The sequence below is a fragment of the Mastacembelus armatus genome, chromosome 23, assembly GCF_900324485.2.
Source record: "Mastacembelus armatus chromosome 23, fMasArm1.2, whole genome shotgun sequence".
NCBI lineage: Eukaryota > Metazoa > Chordata > Actinopteri > Synbranchiformes > Mastacembelidae > Mastacembelus > Mastacembelus armatus.
The window spans coordinates 10681708-10694008 of NC_046655.1; the positions used below are offsets into that span (position 1 = coordinate 10681708).

Genomic DNA, 12301 nt, shown 5'->3' on the forward strand with positions numbered 1-12301 from the left:
AATTTAATCAGAAAAAATGATATAGAAAAATCACACTCACAACTTGATCAGGCTGAAGTGAACAGCAAAACAGAGGAAAAAGCTTAAGATTTTTAAAAGTTGACTGACTTCGGGGTCCGGAACCAGACCCAGATGTCGTTTGTGTGTACACATTAAAAAAACATTGTACAAGTGTTTGATCAAAAAATAGAAGTGAGACAAAAGTCAAGTCAGTTTGATTTTTACAATAATCTTTACAATCTCCAAAGCTGTGACAAGCTCAGGTCTTTGACCCTAGATTAAAATAAGGAAAAACTCTCCTTAAAAGCATCAGGAAGTCCAACAAAACAGGGAACCCTCTTCCAAAAGATCGACATAGATCTCTGTGAGAGGTAAACATTATTGGAAGCAGCCATACAGTGCATTGACCTATTGTCTAACTGCTATGTGACTATGTTGATTGGAAGCTCTTCTATTGGATTTATCATCTAAATCTGATAGAAACTGGCTGAAATGCAGGAAAGTTCATTAAAAAATGTTCTTGCCTTGCCAAGCACCAGTGTCTGCATGCTTTTCTCCCTCTTAGTGGAAAAAATTATAGGGACGCTCAGTGAATGTAACTCTGAATAAAATGATGACAGAGAGAGAAAGGTAAAGGAAATGACAGAAGGTGATCAAGAACATTTGCGTAAGAGATAACAGAATAACGGAAACAAAGAATTGATGACTACCACGAAAGGAAATTAGGCTGAAAGAGAGAACGCTATAAAAGCACAATTATCCACTGTTATTCCCATCAACTGTACTGGTTCCATCGTTGTTCTCCAGTCATCCCGCCCCCCTCTCTCTCTCTCTCTCTCTCACCAGCACTTGTCTTCTCTCTCACTCTCAGCTGCTCTCCCTCCCCTCCCCTCTCCTCTCATGGATGGTGTAGCTCTCTCTCTCTTTCTCTCTCTCTCTCGCAGTCTGGTGGAGCCGCACACAAGGATTAGAGGGTTGCTGTGAGTGTCTACTCAAAGAGAAGAAGCCAGAAGACAGAAAGAGATTAAAAAATATTCTCTAGAAAAGGATAGCATTATTAATGCGGATAAGTGATCTGGTTTACCTTTACACAGGCTATACTTCGTACCTCAGTCACACTAAGCTGAAAGCTTGCTGAGCCTTCACCTGGGGGAGGATAGATAAACCAAGGGACTATCTATCCTGGACCTCCACACTCGGGAGCCATGTGAGCGGCACCTCTCCACCTACTTCAAACTACAGAAGTCCCCCACAGTCAGCACTCCGAGCTGGGGAGCAGGACCAGGATTTTATCCCCCCCGGAACCGCCACTTTCAAGGCTCGTGTGGAGGGGCTCTCCAGGCTCGGCATACCCCAGTGGGAGGCAGTGATCTCAGGGCACTGGTCGGGGTGTGAGTGCCCCCTGGTCTGGAGGCCAGCCAGCAGCACTCCAGCACCATGGATTACCTGTTTGGGATTGTAGTGCTGCTGTGTGGGGTGGTGCAGCCGGGAAGAGGAGTTGAGCCCAAGCATAACGTACCCAGGCTAAAGCTGTCATACAAGGGTAAGCCTATTCTCCATTATCTCCTGACCCCAGGATATATGGGACCATGGTGGTTGATGGCACTTGCTAATTGTTTTTTTTTGTTTTGTTTTCTTTTGTTTTTTACCTTTATCCATTTTTTTTATTTTTGAATATCTATGTTTCTCCTTATCTGTTTCAGTGAATCTTTTTCTGCCTCTTTTATATCTTTCACTCTTTCTCCATGTTGGTCAGCATATAACATAAAGTGTATAACGCTCTCTGTTACCCTCTCTATTTCTGTCTTTCATTTTTCCTCTGCCTGTCTCTCACAATTCACTATTCTCCTTACAAATAGTCAGATTGTTTCCATATGCTGAGGAAGGGCTTTTGCCTTAAGTTAAATATATATATTGGCCCCTGTACCAGTTTTCCCCTTGTGCTGTCCCCTTCTGCTAGTACCATACAGCCCTGTTAAGTGCTCTGAACAGGCAGTAGAGCCTCTGGTTTAATGGCTTCTGTCCCAAAAACTCCTAAGAAAAGGGGGATCTACTTCAGTCTTTCTTTAAGAGGTCATGCAGGTTTCCTGACTTCTTACTACAGTATCCTTAATGGATCCAACAGTTGGAGAGTTTTGTTTAAATAGAAAACCAGCACATGCATGTTGATTTAACATTTGAGAAATAAATCATTCATTTGAGTAAAATGTATTGGTAGAGAATGAGAGGGAGTTTCGTGTGTCATTTCTGTGTCGTGCACGTGTAAGTTTTTGACGTTTACGGCAAACATGTTATTCTCTCTCCTTCTGTGTTATTTTGAGGGGAGACTGCGGAGCGCCGGTTCTTCCTCTCCTCCTCCCTTTTTCTCTCGCTTTCTTTCTCTCTTTCTGTCTCGTCTCCTCTCTCACACCCTACACTAAATCAGGCTCTTCGTAATAGCATACTTTTCATCTCAGCTAGAAATAACTGGCAACATTTTTGGCATATTTTGGGAACATTATTTTTTTTTTTCTTCTTTTTAAAGTCAGGGGGAGGCTATTGTGGTTCTTTGTCCTAAAACATGACCAGAAGTATACGGCTGGGAGTGTGGTCTCTCAATTCTTTATTTTAGTCTCATTTATCTCATAAAACATGCCCTCTGAAAATTTATGATCAGGCTGATTTGCCATCGTTTTGCAGCTGAAAACATGTGTGTGTGGTTAAAAGTCCCCTTGTGTGTTTGTGTCACCCAAAGCTTTGGTTCTTCAGATAATCTTATTCCATGTTGAGGGAAAATCTAATTTCCATCTTGAAGAAGGCAAATATGATGTTTGTCACTGTAATTCATTTTCTATCTTTAGTCGAGACATTTGCTATAACTTATGTTTAGAGGCCTGCTATATGACACATGCTTTATTCCTTAGATGGGCTGTAAGTTGTAATTTTGGGATAGTATATTTTGCTTTGTCACCCTTTAAACTTTCAAGAGCGTATGATCATTGTATGTGCTCTAAAATAAAAATGTGTGAGACTGTATTTTAACAATGAGTATAGTTTCAGTGTCTCCTTGGTTTGCCGCGGTGGAGATTTTATGCTAAAGGGTTTTAAATGGTGTGAATTTAACGTGAACAAAATAAATCTGGAAGGAATCACAGTTGAACTCATATATCACCTGGGCGCGATCGTGTCAGCTTTCATGAAGCCAAGCCTCTAGGCATGATGGGAAAATGTCGTCCCTTCTTTACACAGCCATCTGCTTAAAGAATGTGAATGTAGCTCCATGCCCCCTTTTGTGATCCTCTTCACTGTTCAGTCTGACAATACAAGACAAGAGATATGTCGTCAAGCATCAAAGTCTGCGATGAGTGACTGTGCTGGTGATGGATGTGTATCGTCAAAACCAAGAGAGCAGGTCTGCTGGGAAAGTGTAGCCTGTCATGATAGATGTACTTTTGTGGATGTACAATTGTTTTTGCTGAAAGTACATCAAAGCCTGGTTGTTTATGTATGCGTGTGCATGAATGTTCCTGCCACATCTTGGTGTGAGGACTCAACACCCTCTCTTGTGATTTCCAAACCATAGAATGTAACTGGTGTCTCTGTGTGTGAGTTTGTGTGTGTGTTTTAGTGAGGCAAAAGAGTGTCAGGTCTGGCATGCGCTCATATAATTAGACACCTGGCTTTGTGCATGCGCTCGTGCACAAATGCATGAGCTCACAAACTGGTATCTTTTATTGTGCTGTTGAATCAGTGTTTCTACAATTATGTGTGATTGCAAACTGCTGTTGGCTTGTGCTGTTACGTATGTGTGTGTGTGTGTGTATGCATGTATCTGTGTGACTGAACACAGGGTGTAAAGGCATCAGAGTGTATCGTGTGCCACTTTTTGTGTGTGTGTGTGTCACTGCTCGCCAGTGTCTGTGATTGTGTCTCGGGCCCACAGGTGTTTGATGACTCTCTTGATGCCTGTCAAGGGATGATTCTCAGTTAACACCCACACTGTGGTGGATGGAGAGAGGAAGGGGAAGGATGGTTTGAGCGATAATGGAGGGGAGGAGATTTGCTTTTAATGAAGGAAGATCTGACAGACATACAGTAGACAACGCCAAAGGAAGGGAGGCTGGTCGTTAAGTGAAGTGTCACTCATCACCTCTCCCTCCGCAAAGCCGGCATAGTAATTAATTCAACGGGGAATCCTCCTGGGAAGGACAGTAAAGCAAGCAAAAGTTTTAAAAAAGTGGGACGATGCCACAAGCACAGAGTAAAAGACACAGGAGTAGGACAGTCTCAAGAACAAGCAGGGCCAGGGATTTAGGACAGTCAAATAAACACTGAGCACATGAGCAGGGTCCCATAAAATCACTTATCATGAGTGCTGATGACATGCCTCCAGGGACAGATAGGGAGACAAAAGTGAGTGATTTTCTTCCTCTGGAAAGGACAGCCAAACGACTGCAGAGTGAGCAGTTTGAGGGGTAGAACGACTGAGAAATGGAAGCCGGTAGATAAAATGACCTCTCATGGGACGGCTGGCGCAGCAAGTGCAGAGTAAATGATTTCCCAATGGGGTGTGTTAGACATTCAGCAAAAAGGATCTGGCTTCAGAGGGACAGAACGATGATCACAAGAGTTAATGATTTTCTCTTCTCTTTAAGAGTGAAAGAGCTCTTACTTTCACTGCCCTGGCTAGTAACATAAGTAGAGGAAGACATAAAGTGAAACTCACGGTCCAAGTATCTTAAAATAACCTTACTTAGCAAAGATATTGCATATTTATATTGCCTTATCTGAGGAAGATGAGTTTGACTAACTGATAGAAATGTATGTTGTGTAATAACCGAACGAAAGCCAAATTTCCCACTAAAACTGAGTCATCAGTATCTAGTATCACCAGCAAAACATGATTTTACCAGGCGAGACCGTTTGCTGCTGCTGTGCCACTACCACAATGCATATAAATTACAAGGACAAAGCAATGACACACCCCCATGGATCAATGCATACCTGCACACTGTCACATTCCTGAACACAATTCATGTATAGCTCCATACTCCATACTCCATACTCCATACTCCAAGCATCGTAGCCTTCAGAAGGAACACTGACCCCTAAAGGTCATTTGATGCAATTACAGTACTGGGGAGATCTGAGGAACTGCAACATGTGACCCTATTGTGATCTCTAAAAAGGAGCCAGCGAGCGGCACGTTAAAACTTAAACGGTCTCGTTAAACAACCTGATAATTACAGTCAGCTCTAGGTAATTATGGAGCCTACTGTATGACCTCTTAATGCCATCTCAGCCACTCCACGCTGGCTTGATGGGTGGAACTGGGGAGGAAAGGCAGAGTGAGACTGAGAAAGAGGCTTGGAATCTGGAATTGGCTTACAACCCTTCAAAATAGACACTTGGTGTGGAACCGCACTCAGCGTAGTCTGGACTCAGCCCCGTATAATAACCCCTGTGTGAGTGTGTCCATGTGTGTTTGTGTGTGGGCGTGCCTGTTTATGAAAATACACGCAGTGTGTCAGTTTGTGGGTGTTTGCGTGTGTGTTGGTTTATCTGTGTGTTTTGTGTTTTCATTGTTTTACATGTGAATGAGCATCTGAGTCGTTCTCATTCTTGCTTTATGCTGTATCTGTCCATCCTGCGGGCTGAGGCCGACAGAGCGGATGTAGATAATTATAAGGTGTTCTCCCTGTGCGCCAACTTTGGAGATGTCTGCCTCCCTCTCCCTCTGTTTCTCTCCCATCATTCTGCTCTCCCTACCCCCTCCCCCTGCTCCTGCAGCTCAGTCGCCTCTTAAGGAACCACAACACCACACAGACCCTAAGTACAATCTTGAAGTAAGCTGTGTGTGTGTGTGTGTTTTTTGTAATACTTCTCTTTTTTTGCTTGTCTTCTTTTCCCATCTTTTTGATTGCATCTCAGTTGATACACATCTTTTGGTTTATCCTTCTTTTCAACTCGAACACACACAGACACACTGAACTGCTTTGCTCCCACACAGCCACATTTTGGTACTATAAATCAATGTTTTGCAGTGGCTTGGTTTTCAACTTTGTCCTTACGTTACATCTGAATATATCACGTTTCCATACACTGACTCATTGACATACCTGACCACAGTGTTTGGTAAGCTCCCACCAACCTTGTCCGCCCGTTGAAAGATGGTGTAGTGAAGTGTGTGAAAGTGTGTGTTTGCACTGACACTGGTTGGCCCACAGATAACTGTGTAATAATACGACCGTACTTGCAAAACAAAAAGCCATTCATCAAGTCACTGCAGTGTTACTCATGCATACTAAAACAAGAAGAGGGTGATTTGGTTTATCATAGATTTTTTCTCAATGTATCATGTCATATGTAGCTCAAGCGAACACGTGAATGCTAGAGGAAATAAGTATTTTATCATTGGCCAATGTTGTGAAATAGGCAGATATAATTAGTGAGTTTGATGATCTTTTGTTTTGTGTTGATGATTTGCTTTGGTGTGTATTTTGGAGTTTCTTTTTTTTATACTGAAATTTTATACTAAATTCAGTTTAAATGAAAATGATTATCAAAAGCAATCTGGACGTGTGCTCATAGGACACATTAGGAAATACTGTCAGTGCAGTGTGTGTTGCTTAAAGAGTAATGTGTGTGCTCACAGCACTTGTATTTGATTGTGTCTGTGTGCACATAAGCACTGTATGGACATGCACGCAGGAAAAATGTTCTGTGTCTTTGCATCTGTGTTTGGGATGGAGGCTTGGGTTACAGCCTGGTGCAGATTGCTGGACTGCGGGTATGAATGGGTCCCACCACCTGCTAAGTCTTGTCAGTCAGATGGAGAGAGGGCGCACCATTCATTCTGAACAGAGTCGAGTTACGAATAAGGAGGACATCTCTGTAGAAAGACAGACTGAAGGACTGATTGACAACAGACAGACTCACAGACAAAGAAAGGGAAGTGGCAAAAAGAAATGAAAAAGTAGAGTGTATAATGATTTTTGCACAGTAGTGGTAGTTGAGTAGTGGTTTATAATTATTATAGACACTATTGGGGTTTGTTATCCAAATCTACCACTTCTGTTGTTTTTAATGTCACATTTAAATGTTAACTTGAAATACTGTTTCCTTTAATATTAGAACTTTTATTATTTTTCTTTGACCACATTAAATAACAGAAGCAGCATGAGATAAACTTACACAAGTTTTGAAAACACTAAGGCTACACATTTTATATCGCCAGATTTCTTGACTAATATAATTTCACCACTCTGGGATTTAATCGATGATCACTTTCTACTGTAAAGGCATTCCTTTACAATAGAAATGCAGACACTGTATTCATTTATTACATGAAATTTCATTTTGTTAAATGAGACCCGTAAATAATACTGTGCAGATCTGAAACGTGCATCTGTGCTTGTGGATTTGTGTTCCAGTTTCTGTGTCGTCGTCAGTGTGTTTGCTGTCACATTTTGCCTGGGACACATTCAGATCTGTAGCTTTGCCTCATTAATTTCTAATAAAATGGCAGCGCTGACATTCAGCTGCACCATCCAGCTGACAGGCTGCACTAACAGGCAGTGGCTCCAGACATGACCACGCTAGCCACAGTCTGGTTCCTCTCAAAGTCCATCCATCAAACCGCCTCATGATAGCACTGTGTCCTTCTCTGCACAGCTTTGCAGACGAGTGATTTTGTGTGTGTCTCTGTGTACATGTATACACATTGCCCATTTTGCCTGACTGTTCACATCCAAGCAAGTTTGCATTGTTGGCTGTATTTGCATTTAAAAGTGAGTATATATTTGCAAGGATGTCTCTGTTTTTTTGTTTTTTTTTCCTTTAAAGGAGTAAGAACCAAAGAGGCTGTGAATCCTGGTTATACCGTGAGCATTTAGTGCTGTGTGAGTGGGCTTGGTGCGGTAGGAATGGCCAGGCCTCCAGCCGTCTGTGGTCACAGCGCTAGTGGAAAACTGCTCACTGCGGCCCAGGCTAGTGTTTTTTCTAGGTTTCAGTCTGTTGCTATCCCTGCTTTTCTTTTCCTGTCAACTCTTTTGGTATACCCCCACTGTCACATTCTGTGTCTCTGCAGTCCCTCTCTGTCTTGCCCTATCAAGGAGGAACAGGAATGCCGTGCTGTGATGAGGAAGTCTTATGAAATTCAACATAGACCAGGCATACAGATTCCCTGTGGTTTGGGATGTGGTAACGTTTTTCTTGTTAGACCCTCTGATACATATCCTCTGGTTGAAGATACTCTGAGTCATATTCACAGCACAGAAATATGGTATTAAAATGTCCCATAAGATACAGGCCTTGATGATGAGATATAACTGAGTCATTTTGGCTGAAAAATAGAAAATTTAGTTTCTATTTCAGATGAAACCTACTCATGCTAGGTTATTGCTGTGACATCAGTAGCACACTTCTCAGATATTTAGTGAGGCTGTAATGAATAATCAATTAACTCAAACTTTGTTCACACACACATTCTCTGTTCTTTGGGATTAAAGCAGTGAGAGCAGTAGGAGCTCTTCCTAGTTCGTGGTACCATGTGTAAGGCAACACATTTCCTGTCAGTGCTGTCACTCAGCTGCACCTGAATGAGAAATCCAATTGCTCAGGTTGTGTTATACAGGCGGTCACCATGGAAACCAGCCCACACCTGCTACTGTGCTTAGAAAGAGAGAGAGAAAGGGCGGGAGAAAGAGAGAGAAGGGAGGTGAACTTTTGAGGCATGCGTTGATATCCTTGAGCTTAGGATAATATTTGAACACTTTGTTAAGCAAAGCGCTCAGCAAATTTCCATTGGGTGGCCGGCTCGTCTTTTTTCTGACACCTGTGTTTTGTGGCTGAGGATATCATGAGAGCAGCAAAACGCACACCGCGCCACACACAGAGAAAAAAAGAAAGCATTCAGAAGCAGAGATTGACATGCCAAACCAAACCACTGGAGATATTACAGTACTGTTTCTTTGCTTTTCTGAAGCTCCCCTTGTATTTGAAAGATAAACATGTATAATTCTCTTCTCCTTGTCTTTGTGAGCTGCCATTTTCTTTTCAAACTGTCCCTTTTCCCCACTTCCTGTCAATGAAGTAGCTCTTTAGTAATATACAAATACTTGGACATACTTAAACAAACCGCAGAAACACACCTATTGGGTTTAAGTCACGCAGCTTCTGTCAGCTGTAGAAGGTAATGAACAGGAAATGAACAAGTAAAATGTGCCATTCAAATACTTTTTTACATGTGGAAAACACCTCCCCCCTTGTTGTGCATTCACTTTATATGTGAACAAGAGATACACTTGAAAATGTTGCATTGTTTTAATGGAATATTACCCATCTGTTGAATCTCAGTCAAGTGTTTTCCTCTGTCAGCCTTTTATGTTTCATGTCACTCAAACACACACTCACACAGCCAGGCGTGCACACATTCAAATTAATGTAATTTAATGCCCTGTCGCCTTTCTTTCATGCAGTTTCATTATTCCGCTATTGCGTGGCATGTAGGCGTCTAAAAAGCCTGCCTGTTTGGAGAATGGGGGAGTGAAGAGTACTCCACAGACAATTACACTTGAATTTTGAATGTAGCTCTTTTTTTTCCTGGGGCTTTTTAAGACAAGAGCCAGGTTGTTTTCCATAATGTGTCATGACAGAGGGAGAAATAATTTGAATGAATTGCTTGTGTTTACTAGATTTAATGGGTGCGCTTTATTATACAGTATGCATTCATGGAATTAATATGAGATATCACTTCAGTCTAATGCATGTATAAATATGTAGATAAGCATATGTACTATATCACAGTGAACTTCGATCATGTGCTTAACGTTAAACTATAAATTGGTCCTGATTGGACCAAATCTTGCATGCACACAGGTGTAATTTCATATTTGCATCTGTGTGAGTGTGTGTACATGTGTTTGCATTTATGTGTTCTGTTTGCATAGGCCACTGTGCCTGCATATTTTATATGTGAAAGACAGATTGTGCAAGTGAAAGAGAGCAGACAGAGGATGTGTGTAACAAGAGAAAGTGTAATGGAGGTGGGCAGCATTCATGTGTGTGAAGTGAGTGGAATGCATGCGCACACATGGGTATGTGTTTAAATGTCTCTGTGTCCAGTGCTAAGTGTATGCAGACTGTGTGTGGTGGTGGAGGAAGCGAGTGGCATGTGTATGCACACACATACATGAGAAGAGATGTGGTTTGAGAGTGTGTGTGTGTGTGTGTGTTTGTCGGGGGTCTAGGGCCATGGAGTCCGTTAGAGGTGGAAGCTGCTGAGTGTGCTTGCCGTTCCACTAGTTTCATGCCACATAAGCAGAAATACTGATTGGATTACAACTTAGTCTGCGAAGAAGTATGCATACGTGTGTGTTTGTGTGTCCAGGGAGAATTGATGTGGTGTAAACATTTACATCAATATTAATATATGCATGTCAGCTCAAGCGTGTGGTAGGTGTTTGCACTTTAAAAGCAGGAATTTTACATTAAATCTGTTTTGTGAATGTGTGTATTAATCTGTGTATATGTTCACTGAATGTGTGTACATGTAGTATATTTTGCATGAGCTATGCTGTTCACTTTTTGTTCCAAACGAGCCTGTCTTGGTTTATACTGGAGGTCCTACTATGTTCATGCCCCAGTTCCTCCAATTTTCCAAACCACAGTAGATCCCAGCACAGATAAAGCTTCTCTTTGTGTTTTTGTGTGTGCAGGCCACCTTGTACTTGTCAGAGATCGCTACATGTTGAAATATGCGTGCATGTTTTTTTTTACTTTGGCCCATCTGGAGGAAACCTTTCGTGACGGACCTCTGAGGCTGCCATATTGGACTCTAGTCCCGGGACATGGGTTCAGCTCCAGTGTCTCACTTTCAGGTGATACGGATCATCACATGTACAGCCAAGATGGCAGCAAAGAGAAGGTGGAAAAAAAAAATCTCTCCTAAGTGGATACAGAAAGAAGATAGAGGATATTGTTATTTGTTCTCTGGTTTGTTCATTTGCCAGTAAGTGTTTGTCCTTGTGTCTCAAGACCTGCAATTTGTTTCTTCTCTTTTTTCCCCAATCTTTCAGAAGCCCGAAACTGTTTATTTTTCCATTTAATTCCCATTTTTATGTCTATCTTGGCATTCTGTCACACACTTTTCATTTCATGTTACTTCATAGTTTAGACATAAGAAGACCTCCTCTGGTGTTCCATCAACTGGAAAGCACATTTCCTTCCTCCCCTCCTGTAACTCATTTTCTGACCCTGCATTGTCATGTCTGATTGGTAAACTGGGCAAATGAGGCTATCAGACTGGCTATGATGATAACAAAATGATTCTGTAGACATTTGTTTTCTGGTCATAGTAATCTGAGGACTGAAGCATTGCCTCTCTTTTGTGGCTGTCAGTGTGTACAAATGTGAATGCCAGGATGTTGGTTTGCGTGGAATGGCCAGTGTAGAAAAAAATACCTACACACCCTGAAACCCACACACATACGCTCAACCCATCTGTGGTACAGTACAAATTCTCACACAAACACACATCCACAGACCTCCATTCATGCCCACACCCACCCACTCCATTTCCTTAGTCTCAAGCTGAAATCCAACTGACACAGATGAACTGCAACCATCTTTATTAGGTGACAACCACTCCTTCTCACAGTCCTTACCCACCCCACTGGTACTCGATACACAGTGATGGCTGACACACCACTTCCTCCATCTCCCATTCCATCAATCCCTTCTTTTATGTAGACACAGATGTCCAAGATCTTACACACTGTGAGTGGGCACAGATGGCTCCTATAGCAGCTTGTCAATCAGAGCTTTGCAGGGAGATCACAATCCACTGGACCGCATGCTCATATGTGTATACAGTATATAGTTTATATGTGTTTGCGTGCATATCTGCTGGGGTCCGTATAGTATAGTGTGTCCAATCTATGTGTAATGACACTGATGATGATGGATTATGTTGTATAAGTGGCTGAGGCTGATGTATCAGACAGTACCTGTGATGCAGATATAGAGCACATGTGTTCTGTGTCTACTAGACCAGCTAGTAGACCGGTCTACTAGACCGGTAGATGGCAAATGGATTTATTCAGTGTTACTTTATTTGTAAATCGAATGTTAGTTCTGCATTATGGTGCTAATTTTTAAATACAATTTTAATAAAGGCTTCAGGACTACAACTTTTTTTGATTATTGTTTAATACATGGCTTTTTCACAGGATTTTTTTTTTTTACATTAATTGTTTAGTCTTTTTTCCAGCAGATATTCAGCTTTTATTCATAGAAATATCTATTAATCCTTGTTTTAATG

The 12301-nt window shown here is 41.7% G+C and overlaps 1 protein-coding gene across 4 annotated transcripts in view; it reads left to right on the forward strand.

Moving 5' to 3' along the window:
• The first annotated feature begins 830 nt into the window (after positions 1-830).
• The window catches only part of sema3aa (sema domain, immunoglobulin domain (Ig), short basic domain, secreted, (semaphorin) 3Aa), a 30248-nt gene continuing 18777 nt past the window's right edge, over positions 831-12301 (forward strand). Inside the window, exons 1-2 of one of the 4 annotated variants that reach the window (XM_026326433.1) lie at positions 6874-6930; positions 7825-8181. In XM_026326433.1, the coding sequence (XP_026182218.1) occupies positions 7905-8181 (277 nt within the window). In that variant the 5' untranslated portion in view covers positions 6874-6930; positions 7825-7904. Of the gene's footprint in view, positions 1544-6873; positions 6956-6982; positions 8182-12301 lie in introns of those variants that run through there. The other 3 variants (XM_026326434.2, XM_026326435.1, XM_033325040.1) reach the window with 3 other exon arrangements.